Source organism: Ambystoma mexicanum, chromosome 12, assembly GCF_040938575.1.
Source record: "Ambystoma mexicanum isolate Mex_15411 chromosome 12, UKY_AmexF1_1, whole genome shotgun sequence".
Taxonomy (NCBI): Eukaryota; Metazoa; Chordata; class Amphibia; order Caudata; family Ambystomatidae; genus Ambystoma; species Ambystoma mexicanum.
In genome coordinates, this window is record NC_090936.1 from 452,321,791 (window position 1) to 452,343,466 (window position 21,676).

General features: G+C 47.3%; 1 protein-coding gene across 19 annotated transcripts in view; it reads right to left on the minus strand.

Annotated features, from left to right (window-relative positions):
• Nucleotides 1-21,676, minus strand: part of MICAL3 (microtubule associated monooxygenase, calponin and LIM domain containing 3) — a 2,299,897-nt gene that overhangs the window by 1,561,110 nt on the left and 717,111 nt on the right. For all 19 annotated transcript variants that reach the window (XM_069628665.1, XM_069628668.1, XM_069628663.1 and 16 more), the window contains one exon: nt 19,331-19,486. In XM_069628665.1, the coding sequence (XP_069484766.1) occupies nt 19,331-19,486 (156 nt within the window). The remainder of the gene's footprint in view (nt 1-19,330; nt 19,487-21,676) is intronic.

Sequence of the window (21,676 nt, forward strand, 5' to 3'; positions counted from 1 at the left end):
AGGAGCCACTCCCTAGGTTCAGAACACTGGAACTCTTCTGGAAAGCAGGAACTCTTTTCTTACCTAGGCGTGGCTGTGGAAGGAGACACCTAAGCACTACAGGAGGCTATTTAAACCACACCCGATGGATGAATCTTGCTTTGCGTTATTCTGCATCCTCTGCAGCAGAACGCTCATCGTGTCTTCTGCATCTGATCCTGGGCCCAAGGAAAAAGGCTTACCATCCTGAATCCAGTCTTCAGCAACAGCTATAAAGACAAGAAAGAACAGGTTAGCATTACGGTCTTCAGTGACAGCTCTTCACTTACCTGGTCCATCGGCTGTCACCAACGCCTCACGCTGCATTCCGGCATCTGAAAGACAAAGGCTTACCTACCCTTCGTGCGCTCCGGAGGTCTTCACACTGCATTCCGGCATCTGAAAGACAAAAGCTTACCAACTCTTTGCACGCTCCGGAGGCCTTCGGCGCTGCATCCCGCATCTGAAAGACAAAACAAGGTGCGTTTAAAGACATTGGGGAACTTTAATACTCACGTGCCATTACTCCTTTCCACATCTAACCCAGTGGGTATTCCGGCACCCTGCAGCCGCTCCGAACTTGTACCTGCAAAATAAAAAGACAGTTAGAGCGCATCGTGAAGCAGGCAACAAGCGCTTACTTACGTGCTTCCAGGCGCTTCTATTCATCACACGGGCTCCATATTCAACTCACTTCAGCCAGTCATCCGCCATCGCCGGCACCCTGCAAAACAAGAAACATCATTACTAAAGACTTTAAAGACATTAGAATTACTCGAAACTTACCGTTCGTGCAGTAAACGACGGACAGCAGTCCTCTGAAGTCAAGAGGCCTGCTCCCCTTATCCAGTGAAGAAACTGGTTACAGCACCCTGCCCCGAGGCAGATGGAGAGCACGGCGTTCACTTACCTAAGGTGAGAGCGTTAAGCTTTGGGGTTCTACAGGAGAAGAGAAAGGGAAGAAGAGAGAGACATTCAATAACCCAGTTCCTTAATCCCATATTTTCTATCTGCAGACATCTTACCCTTCGAGTCAGACATACAGTGCACAGAGGTCCAGCCCAAAGAGCCAGCCGTGTGTTACACATCACCTTTGAAGATACGGTATACGCCCAGTCAAGACCGGCGCCTCTACGGGAATCAGGTGAGCGTTACAGGTGTCAAAGCTGGCGTCGAGTCCACAGACCTGTGTGTGGAAGGTTCCTTCGACAACGGCGTCGAAGACACTGACCTCGGAACCCTCGTCGACGGAACCTTCGAGGAAGGTTTGGAGGTCATAGTCCTTCTCGAGGGTTCGAGACGCGCTCGAGAGGTTTCCTTCGCCGGGTCCTGCGACTCGCGGCGTTTTTGACCTTCGGGTCTTTCGACCAGAGCATCGCTCTCGGCAGTCTTCGAGGGGGTCGAGGCCGCTTTCTCGAAGACATGCATCATATTTTTGCGGTATTCCTCCCATTCAGCCCGGGAACTATGTTTCGTGGGGCAAGGGATTCTTTTTGGCAAAACAGAGGAAGAGGAAGACGGAGAAGGGGATCTTCGATGTCTCCTCTTCGAGTGCTTTGATCTCGAGGAGTGATGGGACCCACTCCGAGACCTGGAGCACGAATGGTGATGAGGAGACGAGTGTCTCGACTTCGTCGACGAAGAAGAAGCTTTAAAAGTCTTACCTTTCTCCAGCTTCCCCCTACGCTCCTTCAGGGCTTTAGCTGTCATGGACATACAGTCCTCGCACTCCGAACAATGATGTTCAGCTCCCAAACACCACAGACAAACTCTGAGGGGCAGTCAGCGACATCTTTTTCCCACAATCTCGGCATTTTTTGAAGCCGGATCGAGGAGTTGTCGGTTCCGACGAGGAAGCCATAGAGTACGGATCGAATAACTCGAGGTAAATAGGATTAATCTGACAAGAACTGAGCAACGGTATTCCGAGGCACTGAGTAAGCGCGGAAAAACGGAACTGAGCAACGGACGCTGCGCGCGGCCTTTATAGGCAGGATGACGTCCATACGGCGGCTGTCGAGAGACATCGACTCGGAGGACGTCGACGGGCAGCGCCCTCTAGAGAAAAAATTTTCCGAGGCCAGCAGAGCTGGAAGGAGATATCTAAGATGAGGAATACGTCGGAGGACACAATCCCTTCGAAATACGATTACGGTGAGTAATGTATCCCTTCTGAGGCTTGTGGAATCTGCTTGGATCACATGCTATGCATAGATTAGCGAGCAGTGTTCGGAGAAGGCGGTGGGTTGTGAGACGGTACAGCGGCAAATAGATGTTTTAGAACCGCTTGTCTCACCTGCTTTAGAATGAGTGTCAATGGCGTAGTGCTGAGCGAGTTTGTACTGAGCTCTATGTAGCTGCTTTGCAAATGGTGTCCAGTGGGACATTTGTGATAAAAGCCAAAGTAGCTCCTGTCCCTTTTGTGGAGTGGGCTCTTGGTGTGAAAGGCAGTGTTTTACTGGATAATGAGTAACAGAACTGTATGCATCTGACTATCCATCGGGAGATGGCATTCTTGGAAATGCTGTCTCCTTCTCTGCAGGGTGCTTCGGAGACAAACAGTTGGTCTGTTTTCCTAAGCGTTCTTGTCTTGTTTACGTAATAAAGGACAACCCTCCTTACATCTAGTGTATGGAGTTTCTTCTAAGCGGAGCTTGTTGGATTCTGGAAGAAAGCTGGTTGCTCAATGGATTGATTCACGTGAAATTGGAAATGTATTTATTTAGGTGAAAACCTAGGGTGTGTATTTAAAACCCATTTGCCCTGGTGTATGACAATAAATGGGTCCTGCACGGACAGTGCTTGCAGTTCATTAACTCTTCTTATGGAAGTAATAGCCACTAAGAAGGCAGTTTTATATGTCAGGAGTTTAAGACTTGACTTATGCATAGGCTCAAAAGGATGTCCCATGAGCTTGACTGCCTCAGTCTTGGTCTTCTCTTTCAACCATCCCCCCTAGCCGCTCAACCCTGGTCTTTCCAAACTACTCCTCCTCCTAAGCTCTTCTACTTTCCATTTGGTCTTCTCCATCTCCCTCAAATTGCCCCCACTCCAGACAATTTTCCATGCACTGCTGCAATTCACCCTCCGACTTTCCTTCTCTTATTTTCTCGTCCATCTCCTGATTTTTCTCTTTCCTGGCCTTTCTCCACTTTCCTATTCCATCAGGTCACCACTTTCCCTGCTCCAGTCTTTCTTTAATGTCATGTTATGTTACGTGCTTGCTTATTTCGCGCCGGTAGCCCGCAGGCATCAGGGCGCGGGAAACCAAGAAAATCAAAAACACGTCATTCTCCTCATTAAGTTGGAGAAAAATCCTAGAGATAGGGACTCCATTTGTCATTGAAACAGTGAGGTTTTAAGCAATTTCCTGAATCTGGTAGTGTGCTTCTAGCCGTAATGCCATCGGCAACTTGTTCCAGAGGTCTACTGCTTTCACTGGGAAGGATTTGCCTTGCCTAAATGCACACTTGGCCCCGGGAGTATTCAAGGTGCCCCTGTCGGCTGATCTTAGACATCTTCCAGCTGAATAGAAGGAGAAATGTTTTTTGAAATAGCAGGGGGCCACTCCATATAGGCATCTATGGATTGGCATGGCCTTGAACTTGACTATCCTCCACACTTAACCAATGTAGTGCTCTTCTCCCTGTTGACACATGTTTTCTGTTCTTTATATTCTTGACTATGCGGACTGCATCGTTTTGTATGACTTGGCACTTTTGAATTTCACTTTTTGTGGCTCCTAGCAAAAGAGCATTGCCAAAGTCAAGCCGCGACAGGATGATAGCTCTGGCAATTGTTGCAGCATTGACTTCATTAATGAAGGGTCTTATTGCTCTCAGAAGACGTAGATAGTAGGTGTTATTTTTGTTCCGGTTAGCTTACCTGTACCTCCGAGCCCACCGAAGCTTCCACCATCATCCCGAGAGTTTTAACATGCGGCATCATCCCGGTGATGCCGTCCTTGATGGTGAAGGACTAATATTCGTTCCCCAACTTGCATCTAGCCTGTCACGTGCCGAAAATCAGCTGTTCCGTTTTAGTATTATTTAAACACATCCTATGATGTTGCATCCAGTGGTCTATGATGTGATAAACCTCTGAAATTTTCGCACTATCAGTGATATAATCACCCTAGAGTTCAAAAATGAGCTGCGTATCATCGGTGTAATTCGTAAAGAGTACGCCGATGTGTTCCAGGAGTTCGCAGAGGCTTCTCAGATATAAATTAAACAAAAGAGGCGACAGGCTAGCTCCCTGTGGGACTCTGTAAAAAATGGGAGCGGCCTTAGAGAAATTGTCACCCCAGTGTACTCTGGCACTCCGGTCTTTGAGAAAGGATGACAACCAAGCCAAAGCCTTGGCAGAACCACCTACAAAATTAGCCGGTGCCTCCTGAAGGAGCTTGTGATCCACCAAATCAAAAGCTGCACTTAAGTCGAGCAGCATGAGAATGCCTGCTTTACCTTCATCTCTCAGGCCCAACATATGCAACTGAAGGTCCAACATAGCAGATTCGGTGCTGTGGCAGGCCCGGAAACCTGATTGTTAATTATGCAGTAACTTCAGGTCTTCCACATGTTTTTGCAGTCGGTTTTTGGCAATTTTATCTAACACTTGCAAAGTTCGAATTTGTTATGGGCCGTAGTTTCCCGGGATCTCTGGGGTCCAACCCTGCTTTTTTGACTAGTGGGTTATTGATGTCCTTAGGCACCACACCTTCACTGAGAGATGCATTAACTATCTTCGTCAAAACCAGTGAGAAGAGTTCTTTATGCTCCAAAATGACTTTGGTGGTATTCACTGCACACAATGTCGGTTTCATCTTAGCTAGGACCTTACATTAATCGTCCTCCGATATGGGTAGGAACTTAAAACTCCCTCTTACTTCCACGTTTGTGGTTGCAACATGGGTAACCGGTCTGTCGCCTTCAATTCTGGCTGTGATGTTATTTTTGGCCTTTTGAATCTTGTTTGCAAAAGCTTCTTGCACCTTATCAGTCTTCACTGGTAGGTGTATGTGGCAGTGTTAACATCCTGGGTTTTTCCATTCCCTTAAGTATGTCATAAATGTTACTATTTGTGTTAGATGCTGCCTCAATTTCTTTATTGCAGTAATTGTTTTTAACCACCTTGATCCTCTTCCTATAGCTGTGATTGGCCCTTTTCCAATTTTCTTTATTTATTTGGTTGGGGTTCTGCCTCCATATCCTTTCTTTAGCTCTTTTCTCCCGTTTAAGTTTATTAAGATCTCCACTATACCATATGGGTTGTTGTTTTCCGTCACCAGTTTGTTTCAGTGGGGCATATTCTTCCACCAAAGCTTGCATATGTGCATTATATTTCTTAAGCATGCTCTCACAGTCCTCTTCAAGAAAGGACTCTGCAACCTTCTGTAGGCATGGTTTTAGTATTTCTGGGCCTATGTTTTTAAAATTTCTGCTCCATACTTTAATGTGGGGATTTTTTGTTTATGCGGATGGTGTGTTCAGTTCTGTTTCCAAGGTGACCAAATGTTGCTGCTTCCTCCCCTCTCCTTGTAGTGCCCCTCAACCTGGTCCCTCCACTTCTTTCTTAGATGCTGTCACCACCTTCTACATATTGCTCCCCACACCTTCGTCCACATCCTCAATGCTTCGTATCCACCACCTGCTTACTACTCAAACTCCATCACCTCTGCACCTCTTAATTTCCACCACTCCTTGTTACCTCTATCCACTTTGCTGGAAAGCCATGCACCGTCCTATTCCTCATGCCAGACTTTTCATCATTGAGTCTCTGCTGAACTCTAGCATGTCCACCTTAAGCCTTGTAACTAATGAATATCAGCTGGTGGTTTATTACAAGCAATGTGATTGGAGCAGCCACTGATGGTTTATGAATTCCCCAGCTGTTTGCTGCCACATGTGCTGTAACGTCAGTCCGCAACTTAAGTCTTTAACTAGCTGGGTATCCATCTTGGAATCATCTTTACATAGTACTCAGCTTGAGTGCTACACAGACTTGCATTCCTTCCGATATGCATTGGGTGACAGTTTCCTTGTGCCATGATGGTCCCCTCGAACTCTAGCAACCTGGGCTTGCGGCCATCTGCATAAGCGAGAAGCAAATGTTTTCTCTGTTCATACCACTTTCCAAATGTTCATTATTTAACTCGAATAGATCTCTAGAGGCAGTCCGGTGGGGCATTGAAACAAGGGATTTACATAGCTCTTCAACCAAGTAATCGTTCTAATAATCAGGCGCACTCTGTTGCATGTTACATGTTACATCCAATAGTCACTGCAGGTTCAGTATCAAAGCCGTTTTGCTCATGTGAAGGTTCTTGCTCCCCTACAATATATATTTCAATCTGAGGGCACCTGGCTAGGTCCCGATTTACCCAGGTGGGTATACGTGGTATAAACAAAATAATCGGGATGGGGAGATCCAAAACAGCGACACAGAAGTGCTAAGTGTGTGGGTTTATTATGTATTCACACAGGACGAGGTAGAAAACTTCACAATTTAATTTACATTACTTCCGATAAGCACGAAAGTTTGATTGAAAAAAGACGGACAGGGTTGGTTTATGCAGTAGTGACACAAATAGGTGTAGACCTCTGTAGTATAGAGGTCGGCACTACACTGGGATACATGTTGCCTAATAAATCAGGGGGGTATAGGAACCCACAGTTACATAAAACATGAAGTGCACACAACAATCTTTGAATTTTAACGAGTGCAGGTAATGATACAGTTGTGATAGGGAGTTCGACACAGGGAGTGACACAAAGTGTGTTTCGGCCAAAGAAAGTGGCTTGGTTGTAGCCGTCTTTGTGCTGGCCTTCGTCAGGAAAAAGGGGCACCAATGGTGGTGCTGTCCGTGCTGTCTGTGGGTGAAATAGAGCTATTAGGATCTCAGTTAATTATACGTTAAGTACTATAAGTATTAAATACGGGCCTAATTGTGCCCACGTAGTACACCATGTGGTGTGTCTAAAAGACAGCTTACCTGCCGTGCAGGGAGTCAGGTGGGTGCTGTCAGGGAAGCCGCGAAAGGTGCGGAACGTCCGGTGCTGGGATTAGCACTTGGTGAAAGGCTTTAGTTTCCTAGGGGCTGGCGTGGTTCAAAGACTCACAAAGCCGGAGTGGGGCGTAATTGAACCCCAGTCTGAAATGAAAGTTAAAAACCGGTATAAGTAACCTGTGAGGGTCAAGTGCGCCGGGGAGTGTGTCGGCGTGGGAGTCAGGGGAGACTTACTATTGTCTGGATGGTGCGCTGCCGTGCTGGACGTAGACTGCTGGGCGCCGGATGAGTCGGACAGCGAGGGAGCCGTGTTGGACTGTATAAAGGACAGCCAGTGGCTGTGGTCAGGCGAATGGGAACCCGCGATTCAAGGGCGACACCCAGCTTGGGCCAATAAGATGGCTGTGCGCCGTGTCCCAATGAAAAGGCGGTACTCCATGCGTGATGTTGGGTAATGTAGTCCGTGACGGTGTATGAGAACTACTGCTCATGGATACTTGTACAACATAACAGGTAGGAAACTTGCTTGCAAACATAGGTCATTTACGTGCGCCATGTGGATGGGCGAAAGCCGACCACCGCTACAGCTGGTTAAACAAAGTGGACTCTCGTATACAATAGTGTTCACAGGGTGGAGGAGTTGGTGCCAGTACAATAATGTTTACAAAGTGAACAACATTGGTTTCTAATGTGTATCTAATGGTGGCCACTGGGAGGGGTACTCTAGAAGTGTTTCCACTCGACAGTGACGTTTAGGCCGTCTTGCACAGAGTTCAATTTGTAGATCCATTTTTGTTCTAGTTTAGTGAGGGCAATGTTTATGTCACCTCCTCGTCTTTGTGGCTGGAGTTGTTGGATCACGGTCCATGTGAATTGTTCGTGGGTATGCTTCTTCTTAGTGAAGTGTTCGACCAAGGGTTTGTCCTCGACTTGGTTTTTGATGCATGATCTGTGTTCATTAATCCTTTGTTTGACAGGTCTAATGGTTTTGCCAATATAAATTAGATCACAGGGACACTTAATGGCGTAGATCACATGTTTGCTCTCGCAGTTGGTGTGGCTGTTCTGTTTCCATACCAAGTTCTTGTGGATAAAAGTTTTGCTGTTCGTAGTAAAACGGCAAGCTACGCATTTACCACAGCTGAAGTGGCCAACTACTGGTGGAAGGTTCCATAGTGTGGTGGCTGGTTTGGTAGGTTCTAGGAAGGTGTGGACTAGGAAATCTCTTAGATTTCTGTTCTTTTTGAAGGCAAACAGTGGTTTCTTGGCGAGGGTACCTTCATTTTTAATCAGATGCCAGTGTTGGTTGATGGTATTTTTGATGAGGTTGCTGACTGGGTTGTATGTGGTGACGCACACAGTTCTATTGTTCGGGTCTCTTTCTTTTGTCGTTAGGCAAATTGAAGAGCGGCCAACACCGACCGTTCAATTTGCCTAACGACAAAAGAAAGAGACCCGAACAATAGAACTGTGTGCGTCACCACATACAACCCAGTCAGCAACCTCATCAAAAATACCATCAACAAACACTGGCATCTGATTAAAAATGAAGGTACCCTCGCCAAGAAACCACTGTTTGCCTTCAAAAAGAACAGAAATCTAAGAGATTTCCTAGTCCACACCTTCCTAGAACCTACCAAACCAGCCACCACACTATGGAACCTTCCACCAGTAGTTGGCCACTTCAGCTGTGGTAAATGCGTAGCTTGCCGTTTTACTACGAACAGCAAAACTTTTATCCACAAGAACTTGGTATGGAAACAGAACAGCCACACCAACTGCGAGAGCAAACATGTGATCTACGCCATTAAGTGTCCCTGTGATCTAATTTATATTGGCAAAACCATTAGACCTGTCAAACAAAGGATTAATGAACACAGATCATGCATCAAAAACCAAGTCGAGGACAAACCCTTGGTCGAACACTTCACTAAGAAGAAGCATACCCACGAACAATTCACATGGACCGTGATCCAACAACTCCAGCCACAAAGACGAGGAGGTGACATAAACATTGCCCTCACTAAACTAGAACAAAAATGGATCTACAAATTGAACTCTGTGCAAGACGGCCTAAACGTCACTGTCGAGTGGAAACACTTCTAGAGTACCCCTCCCAGTGGCCACCATTAGATACACATTAGAAACCAATGTTGTTCACTTTGTAAACATTATTGTACTGGCACCAACTCCTCCACCCTGTGAACACTATTGTATACGAGAGTCCACTTTGTTTAACCAGCTGTAGCGGTGGTCGGCTTTCGCCCATCCACATGGCGCACGTAAATGACCTATGTTTGCAAGCAAGTTTCCTACCTGTTATGTTGTACAAGTATCCATGAGCAGTAGTTCTCATACACCATCACGGACTACATTACCCAACATCACGCATGGAGTACCGCCTTTTCATTGGGACACGGCGCACAGCCATCTTATTGGCCCAAGCTGGGTGTCGCCCTTGAATCGCGGGTTCCCATTCGCCTGACCACAGCCACTGGCTGTCCTTTATACAGTCCAACACGGCTCCCTCGCTGTCCGACTCATCCGGCGCCCAGCAGTCTACGTCCAGCACGGCAGCGCACCATCCAGACAATAGTAAGTCTCCCCTGACTCCCACGCCGACACACTCCCCGGCGCACTTGACCCTCACAGGTTACTTATACCGGTTTTTAACTTTCATTTCAGACTGGGGTTCAATTACGCCCCACTCCGGCTTCGTGAGTCTTTGAACCACGCCAGCCCCTAGGAAACTAAAGCCTTTCACCAAGTGCTAATCCCAGCACCGGACGTTCCGCACCTTTCGCGGCTTCCCTGACAGCACCCACCTGACTCCCTGCACGGCAGGTAAGCTGTCTTTTAGACACACCACATGGTGTACTACGTGGGCACAATTAGGCCCGTATTTAATACTTATAGTACTTAACGTATAATTAACTGAGATCCTAATAGCTCTATTTCACCCACAGACAGCACGGACAGCACCACCATTGGTGCCCCTTTTTCCTGACGAAGGCCAGCACAAAGACGGCTACAACCAAGCCACTTTCTTTGGCCGAAACACACTTTGTGTCACTCCCTGTGTCGAACTCCCTATCACAACTGTATCATTACCTGCACTCGTTAAAATTCAAAGATTGTTGTGTGCACTTCATGTTTTATGTAACTGTGGGTTCCTATACCCCCCCTGATTTATTAGGCAACATGTATCCCAGTGTAGTGCCGACCTCTATACTACAGAGGTCTACACCTATTTGTGTCACTACTGCATAAACCAACCCTGTCCGTCTTTTTTCAATCAAACTTTCGTGCTTATCGGAAGTAATGTAAATTAAATTGTGAAGTTTTCTACCTCGTCCTGTGTGAATACATAATAAACCCACACACTTAGCACTTCTGTGTCGCTGTTTTGGATCTCCCCATCCCGATTATTTTGTTTATACCATCCCCTACAATATAGACAACAGTTTCTTCATGTCAGAAAGCAGGGGCGAGAAACAAACTGACCAGTCCCTGAGGCTGTATATTTATTAAACTCAAGTAGGCTAGGAGATTAACTTCCATCCTGGTGTAGGGAGGACATTGCTTGGCCTTCACTTCCAGGGTACATATATATATATACGGATGTTGGGGCCTTTATGATGTTGGGGCCTGGGCTCCTCTTTCTTACTTCCTGGCAGGTGACCACTTCTGTTTTAACTCCTTCCTAGATGGAGTAGCTCTTGCGAAAATCATATTTGGCTGCCCTAGTTTCTCCGGACCTATCCTATTCAGTATCCTTTGGGTTTTTGAAGGAATCATTTAATCAGAGGTGGGGAGACTGGGGTGCATGGATTATCCAGAGTGCCGCCTCTGGGGCCTGTATCATGGAATGGGTGTCACAAAGGGTAATGTAGGATATGTTCAAAGAGGGAATCTTACTAAAAACATTAAAATTAAATGAGGAGTTAACAGGGCTGTGTGCTGGTCTCATTTTTTGTAATTTACATTAATGGGATGGTGAAAATGCTATATGATGCAGTATTTTGCTCCATAAGTGCACAGATCTATTTTCCCAGCCCCAGCACAACAAATGAAGAAACCTCAGACTCTGGAAGGCAATTAATCACACATACAAACACTCAAATAGATTATAAAATGGCTCTTTATACGGCCTATGTATTCATCAAAAGCATACAGAAATTAATAAGTAATACAATTAGTTTAGATAAAATGCTTCACTGTTGACACAGCTTTAAAGTAAATCCTCATCTCCCCAGAAAGCTGCCACACAGGCAACCAGAGATATATTTTGCATCAACATGCCCTGGAGCATTGCGCCCATCCTCCAGTGAAGCTCGACTGCTCGGTCGCCACCCTTTTTAAACCATTGCAAATGCAGGATGGTATTTTCTAGAAAGTTCTGGTTTTTTCCAAGTCTCTATCTGTTGAAAGTTTCCATGTGCCCCCAGCCAGTGTGACCTCTGGCAACCCCAAGCAGCAAAGCTTTCCCTTCCTCATGAGAATGCAAAAACCGCTACCTAACTTTTCTTGAGCTTGGCAAGATTCCCTCACAACTTACCAAATACCAGCTGGCACCTTCTTCAAAACAGTCCTTGAAGCAATGCAAAACCAAGAACCAAGAACACGTTTGCCAGCAGAAAAATACAAACCATGTTAGGAGTTCACATCAAACGCAGCTTTCACTAAGGCCTGGAGAAAACGTCCATTATGGCTCTGGTATTACACAAAATGCACTGCACACAGCCATGTTTTACAAGCATTACTTGCAGCAACTAATGTACTAAGCTCTGGTATTGTTAGGAGTCCCCATTCGTCTGGATGTTGACAATTCTGTGCTGCTGGCAAAAATATCTTACAACTCTTGCTACAGCATTTGCTCTATTTTGCATTCCCATGCACATGGACTACACTGGGCAAAATCAAACGTGGTGATAGCGGGAGGAGGGGGGCAAGAGATCACCTAGTTTGTAAGTAGCAGTAATCTAGAGATGACAAAATGTTTTGATTACCTTGTAAATCACCGACTTTGGTAAGGCACACTAAATAAACTAAGATCTCAAATGACCCATTTAGCAGTGCTGCACTCTTCATGCTGGCGTGGGTTCCTGTTCTATCAAAGTCTCTGGTTGCCCATCAGGAAAACGTCTGATCTAGAAAGTCAAATGCTGGAATCTGCCCGTCCCGGCACAGTTTGGATGCACTTGCCCACAGCAATGATACATCATAGAATTGTCCATAGGTCTAAGCATTTTGCTTGTAGTTCACTCTGGGATAACAGAAGCATGACAGACTGCTGCAATTTGTCTTAATTCGTGTAGGATGTGGAAACCATACAAATACATTGGGCACGCGCAATAAGACAGAAATAGCTTTATCAGCTTAAAGTGACACCAATAAGTACAAATAGTGGATGATTATTTTACCGTTTTGTCCCCCAGACTGGTGAATGGTGGTATTTGTAGCTAAATTGTGCACTGTGGGCAAAAGAAGGAACAAGTAACTTACCTGTAACTGTTCTCCAGCATGGGTCTGGCATGGATTCACATGCTCATGAATATTCCCCGTCATCAGGCTGGGAATCCTCGGTAAAGAAAAAAATCAGTATTAGTTTCGATTCTGATCTGTCTTTCGTAGTAGTAACCAATCACTGATCTCTGCGTCATACTGACCACAGCCAATGACTGCCCTCTACCTAAGCCCCGCCTCTGGCAGCCATCTTCAGATTTAGTAGCACGTGAAGTGGCAGTATGACCAAGTGAAGAGCCGCAGAGGGGTAGGCGGGAGGGTTCGCATGTGAATCCATGCCAGACCCATGCTGGAGAACAACAGTTACAGGTAAGTAACTTGTTCCTTCTCCAGCATGGGGTCTGGCATGGATTCACATGCTCATGAAGAATACATAGCAGTACACACATGCACAACCACGGGAGGTGGCAAAGGCTCAATATTAAGCATTACATCAAACTCAACATTAAGCAATTCTTACCTCCTCACCAGGCTCACCTTAGGCGAACAGGTTGCGCAGCACTGCTAGGCCGACCCTGGACTCCTCCCTGGAATCCCGATCGACGCAGTAGAATTTCGTGAAGGTGTGCGTCGACCTCCACGTAGCAGCCCTGCAGATGTCCAGCAAGGGCACACCAGATAGGAACGCCGTGGTAGCTGCGATCACTCTGGTGGAATGGGCTCTCGGACGGCCAGGCAGCGGTCGGTTTGCCAAACGATGACAGCCGGAGAGCCATCTGGAAATGGAAGCCTTCGAGAGAGCCTTCCCCTGATTGACAGGTCCAAAGTTCACAAAGATTTGTGACGTCTTCTGAAAACACTTCGTGCGGTCCACGTAGAACTTCAGCGCTCTAGCCACATCCAGCGAGTGCAAAGTCCTTTCAGCCGGCGACGAAGGTGACGGGAAGAAAACAGGCAACACCAAGGGTTCGTTGAGGTGGAAGTCTGACGGCACCTTGGGCATGAAGGAGGGGTGCGTCCTGAGCACTACCCTCGTGCCGTGAAAAGTCAAGTACGGGGCCTTGCAGGAAAGGGCCTGGATCTCTCCCATCCATCGTGCGGAGGTGATGGCCACAAGAAACGCTGTTTTCCACGACAAGAACTTCAACGGAGCCGATTGCAGAGGCTCGAACGGAGGTCCCATGAGCTTGGTCAGCACCACGCTGAGCTCCCACGCCGGGGCAGGAGCCTTCACCGGCGGGAACGATCTGAACAGTCCCTTAATGAATTCTTTCACCAGACGATGAGACCACAAAGACGTCCGCCCCGTGGTTCTGGTGTATCGGGAGATCGCAGCAAGATGAATCTTGATGGACGCGCGCGCCAGTCCAGCTTTGGCCAGCGTCAGTAGGTACGGCAGTACTTGGGGAGCCGTAATCCGTAGGGGGTTAATCTTCTGTGCGTGGCACCAGACAGAGAACCTCTTCCATTTGTGTCCGTAGCATTTAAGAGTTGAGGACGCCCTGGCCTTTGCAAGAACCTCTCTGCAGTCGGCCGGTATGTCGTATCCTCCAAACTCTAACGCTGCAGGAGCCAGGCCTGCAAGCTCAGCGACTTCGGGTCGTGATGGAGGATGGCGCCTCCTTCCCTGGAGAGAAGATCCACGTCCACTGGCAGCTTGATTGACGGGGACGCTGACAAGTCCAGAAGGTCCGGGAACCATATCTGCCTCGGCCACGCAGGTGCGACGAGGATCATCCTGCACCGTGACCTCTTGAGCTGGTTGATGAGCCGGATCAGCAATGGCAATGGAGGGAACGCGTATAGAAACAGGCCCTCCCAGGGGAACGAGAAAGCATCGCCCATGCTCCTCGGCTGGGGAAACCTGCTGGCGAACCTTCGGCACTTGGAGTTCGTCGCCGTCGCGAACTGATCGATCTGGGGTTTGCCCCACCGTCGGAAGAGGCGGTCCACTAGATCCTGTCGTAGTTACCACTCGTGGCACGAGCGCAGCTCCCTGCTGAGTGAGTCGGCGATGGTGTTTTTTATCCCTGCCAGATGAAACGGCACCAGAAACATCCCTTGGGCGACGGCCCAATGCCACAGATCCTGCGCCTCCATGGACAGGGCTGGGGACCTGGTTCCGCCCTGTTTCCTGATGTAGAACATGGTGGTGGTGTTGTCGGTGAAGATCCTCACCACCTTGAAAAAGCTGGTAGAGGGACGGAAGAAAGGACCTGAGGGCCCAAAACACTGCACGGAGCTCCAGGACGTTGATATGGAGGGACTTCTCCTGACGGAAGTCAGTAGCCTTGAGCCATCCACGCCGCTGAGGCACACGCCGTTGACCAACTGGCGAAATCCAGTGTCAGCGATGTCCGTCGCAATTGTAATGGCGTGGTCCGACGCCACCTCTCCTTCCTAGGGCTTCCGCCCTCTTGTCGTCTGGTAGGAAGTCCAGCAGGGGGGCCAGTTTGTACCACAACTCCCTGTCGTAGCGGGCTACGATAGCCAAGGCGTTGGCCGCCTTAATCGTCGTCGCTGCAGACGAGATGACTCTGCGTCCCATCGTATCTAATTTCTTTCCCTCGCCGTCCGGCGGGGAGGTCGACGTAGAGGCCGTGCCCCCCCGCTTTCTTCCTGGCCGCCGCAGAGACGACCGAGTCCGGGGTCGGCTGTGCCCGAAGGCACAAGGGGGCCGCGTCCGGGACCCGGTACTTCTTCTCGTACCGATCCCTTCTAGCCGGCGTTGTGGATGGGTTCTTGAGGAGGGCGAGGCCCTCATCCCAAATATCGTCCAGTAGAGGTACAGAGAGGACCATCTTCTTCTTGGCCTCGCGCCGTTGATAAAGGAAACCTTCCTTCTCTTCCGGGCAGAGCTGGAAAAGCTCGGATGCCCTGGCGATCATGGAGTGAAACGATCCAATCTCGTTGGGCGGGGAAGCCCGGGTGGGAGGTGACGACGGCAGATCCTCGTCGTAAACCTAGTCGTCCGTACCCGTCGCGGCCGTGTCAGTCCCCGTATCATCCCCACGAGTCGTGGACGGGGAGGAGGGCTGAACAGGGCGCGATGGCTGAAAAGGAGGTGGAGGATGAATCCTCCTTCTCTTAGGGGGAGGGCTCCCAGAAGGGCCTGGCTCCGGGTCCCCCGTCGGGAGCGGTTCCTCCGCTGGTGGTAACGGCAGTCTCGTCCTCATCTCCGAGCATAAGGACTGTATAGCCAACAAAATGGCCGCCTAGTTGTCTTGCGGCACTGGTTGAGGGGAGTCCGACGGGCAGCCAGGGGCCCCGTCGGCACCCCCGACGTTATCGTCGTCTCCTACGTCGGGGTCCCTCCCGACGGGCTGGTCTTCTTCCACGCCAACGCCGTGGCTTAAGACTTCGATCAGCTCTTCCTCAGAGGTTGAGGCCGAATCCACGACGACCTCCTGCCCCCCCCTTTTTCTTCTCCGTCGGAGGTTTCACAGGGGTCCTGTCGATGGGCATAAAAGAGGACTCCCTCTGCGGTGGCAGGGAGACTCTGAGCCCCGAGGTAGCCACCACTGGTGTAGCCTCCACAGGCTGAGCCAGGGCCGCCGCGACTGTCTCGATAGAGGCCTTGGCCGGATGGATTAAGGCTTTCACCACCTTAGGTGCGCTTACCGCCTTCTCCTTGGGGGAGGGTCACTGCCTCGCTCCCCCTCCGATGGGGCCTTCGAGCTCGACCGGGGTCTCTCCAGGAGCTTCGCCGGGTGCTCGGCCTTCCTCTTACCCGAGCCAGAGCGTTGGCTCGTGGTTGATGGCGCCGGGGAGGATGCGCCCTGCCTGGCACCCGTAGAGCCCGACCGTTCGGCGCTCCCGGTGCCAGCGGACTCGCGGTGCTTGGCCTTGTGTTGGACCCCCGTCGCCGGGGCGTCCTCAAAGGTCTTAGAAGACCGCTCTGACTTCTTCTTCTCGCCCGACGGGCTCTTCCCTTCCAGCCAGTTGGCAAGACGTTGATGGCGGTCCTTCATGGTCCGCCCGACATATTGCCGCAAAACGCACAGTCCTTCTCCACGTGCGTCTTGTCCTCATGTAGGCAGTAAAGACAAAGTGAGTGTTCGTCCTCCTTAAAGACATTCTGAAGCTGGCATCCAGGGCAGACCCTGAACAGCTTTCCGGGCGTCGAGCTTCCCTTCTCCTGGGCCATGTCCGAGATGGGCCTGAGAAACTTCTGGAGACCTCCAAAAGCGTGGCTCGACGAAATCTTCACCCTTGAGGGGCGTAGACGAATCCGGCACGGGTCCCCGTTGATCGGATGAAGAAACGGTGGAGCTTGAGGCTCTGTTGACCGAAAAATAGAAGTTTTTTGAGAAAAAGCATGAAAAAATAGCACTAACGCTCGAGAGCAATAGCACGAGGATCCCAACACTTGAACGTGCGGTAAAAATCTGAAGATGGCTGCCAGAGGCGGGGCTTAGGTAGAGGGCAGTCATTGGCTGTGGTCAGTATGACGCAGAGATCAGTGATTGGTTACTACTACGAAAGACAGATCAGAAACGAAACTGATACTGATTTTTTTCTTTACCGAGGATTCCCAGCCTGACAACGGGGAATATTCATGAGCATGTGAATCCATGCCAGACCCCATGCTGGAGAACAATGCTTAGTACAAAGGCTAAAGAAAACCGGTTATGTATGTAAATGCGAACGTTGATGTTTTGAATGCTTGTTTCTTTCCAACATATCCCCACTTGGTGCTTGGAACAGCACACACAAGAACAATACCACAATCAGCATATCCGGAGGAAAATTATATGGATTCTCATATTTAAGTCTCTTTCTAACAGAGGCTGCTTGTATCAAAATGAATACTTTTAAAGCAATACTGCAGACAATAGTAGAGACACAGAAGTATGAGCTATAATTATTCTTCATAGCTAAAAAAATCACTGAAATGAAATGCTTTTCAAACATTTTTCTGGATACAGGTACTCTGTTCAGGAACCTATTCAATTAATGTAGAAAATGGAACCGCACTATTTTTAGCTGCACTTCTTGAACTAAATAATGTGTACTTTCTCAAAACACTGGTGGTTGCTTGGCATTGAATTCCTCAGGATTTACTTAAATGATACGATTTATGGTGCGTGATGTAAAATAGACAAGTCGGATACTTCAAGATGGTTGGGACCTGTCCAGGAACCAACATCTAGTACTAGATATGTGGTTTTCTGAACACAACCAGGACTTCAGCATTTTATAAATATGGGTTCTTCCCTTTATGTTATATGTCACCAGTGTAGAGACCTCCCATGTGGTAGTTGTGCTTCCGGTTGTAGAAACACTGATGTTTGCGATGTCCGTGATTTCAGGAAGTGCCCCCTTTCCACAGGCATGCGAGTATTTTGGTCAGAGCTTTGGACTGAGCTTCTCAGCATTGGTTTTCTATCAAGTATTCCAACCAGTAAGGGCCTGGAACTTTCTCTACATTCAATGCAAGTATTGTCATTATTTACTCAGGCATTAGAGTCCCAAGTGCAGGCCTCAACATATATTCTAAATGCACCATTTTGATTTCCTATAGTCTATCACCACCTCTTCAATAAGGATGACTTGCATTTGAAGTGCCATTGCGTATGTGTATGCATTTCTAATCCATTACCATTCCAAATCAGTCTGCCATCTGAGCATCGATGCCAATGATCTCCCAGGTCTTTCTCCATGCACATTTCTCCTAGACAGCAGCTTGCCTGGCATATACCTTAAATTCCCTCAAGCAGTTTAACCAAATCTGCCCCCCTGATCCACTAGTATGGTCCTATTCTGTGGTTTTAAGTATTGCTCCTCACACGGGTAAAGTTGCACTTCAAATTGCTCTTGGTCCATTGTTTTCATCACATTGCCCTCAATAGCCAACTAAACTTATTTCTCCTGAAAATGGTCCCCTGCCTTCCCCAGATTTTCTCCACATATTCGCAATGTTTGCACTTAGGATCCTCTAAATAAAATATCTGCAGGTATCTGGCTTAAACCTCCATATCACTCAATTTTGTGTCCCCTCACAGCTTCTGAGACCTAATTTAAGACACATGTGAGACAACTACCACAATAAACTCACTTGTGTGTAATTGTCTGTAAACCTTACAACTTGAAGGTACATAGCCCATGTTGGTGGTAATGTCTTGCACATACAACCAGAATATCAACACCTGGGTCTATCTGTCACCACACATCAGCTGTCTGACAGAAGTCCATGTTACGGTATCACCCCATTATTTCCCATCTGAAAATGCCTAATTTCGAACTCTGCATTTCAACGCATTTATATGTAGGGGGTAGGTTAGGGTAATAAATATTGTAATGGGAGTATATGGGGGGCGCAGGGGTGTCAGCCCACACATATATGTGTGCTGAAATGTGTGTTCAGTATTTTCAGCCGCAGGACTTTTTTCACACAAAATAAAATCAATAAATCGCAACAAATCCCATATTACCTTGCATCATAATCTATGAATTAGCCTGGGGTTGCACTGACTGTTCATTGCATTGTCTAATAACACCAGCCATAACAGTGTACTCCAGTGAATTATCAATATTGAAGGGGTTTGCAAAAAAACAATGAGTTGTGCACACTGGGCCCATACACATTCAACAATGCTATTCTCTCCCCCTAAAGGATTTCCTTTACCATTACTAAGCTCTCAATCCCTTCACAGTAACTTTCTCAACATTAAAGGCTAATGTCTTATGAATCAATCACTACCCGTGTTCTACCTCTCCTCCCGTTTCTATCTAAATGAGGAATAGTGCCTCAGTGCCATGCAAATTTGTCATGTTCACTTCTGGTCAAGTGTCTCCTGTAACAAAACCAAAAATGCATGAAATAACGCAACTGACCCGTAGCTTCTCGCAGCTCTTGGAAAAACCTCTGGTTGAAGATGAAGGCCACACCACTAATCTCCTCCACTTTGGCTTCAGCAGTTGTGTTACGGTTGATGAAATTTGCTGTAATGGCGATTGCAAGCTTGCCACGGAACTCCTTCCGCCGGAACCCTATTCATTTTCAAGGCAGAAAGAAAAGCAAATTGTATGCGGTAACAAATGTTGCAGTCAAAATCATTTCAGGAAAAAAATTCCAAAAAGCATAATATAAAGTCAAACGACCATTAAAAACAGGACTATGTAAACAGTCTCAATATATACAGAAGAACTAAAACTCACTATTTCATCAAGTCGTTCCCTCCCTCAAAAGAGGACAAAAATACGAGCCACTGCGTTACACTTTGTAGGCCAACTAAAGTTTCCTTAAACGTCCATTACTGTGCAAATTGTGCAGAGATCAATAGACCTTGGGAAATGCACACATAAAATGTAAACATTTTAAATTTGCATTCGAAAAGTCTAAAAGAACGCCTGCATTTACCACTGCATAAAGTATACTACTATGAAATATTGCTCAAAGAATTTCTGACTTATAATGCATTTGGCGATGTCAAATCTTATGTGTCTGTAAAATATATTGTTGCTTAATATATATGGCTTGTAAAATAACATTCTGCCGGGCAAAGGCCACTCCTATGCTTAGTATCAAATGTAGAAGCAGCAAGGCTGGTTGGCATTGCCTACATTTTTCATCTTTCAAAACAGACAACCAACTTGCTTTCAAGATAGCATGCATGGCCAAAACACTAAAAACGCATAAACGTTCCCCATGCAGAGATCTTCACGTACACGTTTGTTCATTGTCAGTCCTATTATGCCACCTGCCCATAACTGTGGCTAATGAGAGTTTGGTTAAGAGTTTTTTTTCTTTTTTTTTTAAACTTGCCTACATTTAGAGTGCTGTGTTATTAGGTACACTACCATACATATGAAGGTCTTCAATGCAACCACTTCTGACAGTGAATATAACTAATTCAGTTTCTTCCATATGTCACTGATTTGAAATGTAAGGTCTTACTTAACAGCTGCTTTTTCTTTATTTGGAATATCTTTCACTTTCAAACTGGCTCTTCACACCTTAATTGATGAACTTTGTTTTATACATTTATTTTTAAACTTGTCTTTATTGAATTTTGTTGTACAACCAAGCCCTTCTCCCACCACTACCGTGCCACCTCCCTGTCCCCGGATCCAATACACAGATATATGTTACACTTCATGTAAAGATTCACGTTATACCCAGGATACGCAGTCTCTGGGAACATGGATTCACTGTAGTCATTATGTAAAAAAGACATGACCATACCCCAGTCTCTACTAAAGCAGGCTTGCTCTCCCTGGATGGAGTACGTCAGCCATTCCAAATACACAATCCATATCTTCGTAAACCACTCCTGTTCCACTGGTGGGTCTGGTTGTTTTCATCTTTGTGCCATCACCAGCAACGCTGCTAGGGACATTGCATAAGCCTTACTTTGGCTTTTGGGCATGTCTTTCTGAACTTGACCCTTCAGGTGAGCATTGCTTGTTGATGCCTCCACCACCCTGCGTATCAAACATTTCAACCAGATTACTATTCACGTCCCCCCAGAATTTTATTCAGTTTTGGGCAGGACCAACAGATATGTGCCCAATCTCCCACCCCTCCAACATAAATCAGAGGCATTAGGGTACATTCTTTTCAATTTCGCCAGGTTATAGTGCCACATAACCATCACCTTCATCCGCATCTCCCGAATCTGGATTGATCTCGCCAATTTGGGAATGTCAGCCCATGGCTTCTCCCATTGTTCAAATTGTATTGTGCGCCTTAGGATAGTTTCCCATTGCTTCATTTAAGGCCAGTTTGGAGCTGCAGGGTCTACTGATAGAAAGCTGGTATCGGACCTTTAAATTGCTATCACCTGTGTTAGTGACTAAATATTTTTCAAACAGCATGAACTGTTTTATTGCTGCTGCCTTTACCAGCGGGTTAACCAGCCGGCGCTGAAGTTGTTAATATCGGACTTGCTCTTTCTTGTACCCCAAAATCTGTTTTGCATTGCTCGAATGACTTGATATCTAGGCCCTGGGTCATATCCCGTAATCTTTTGCATTCCCCCTCTTTCCACTGGCGATATACCCCCTGTTCCACTCCTGGAGAGAATTGAGGGTTCTGGAATAGTGGGGCGAATGGTGATGGAAACGTGGTGATCCCTTTGCACCTGACCGGTTCATCCCACACCTCCTCCAATAGGTTCGCGAGTGCACTTTTGTGCATGTTCTCAGGTCTGAGTAAGGCTGCTACAATACCTCGTCTTC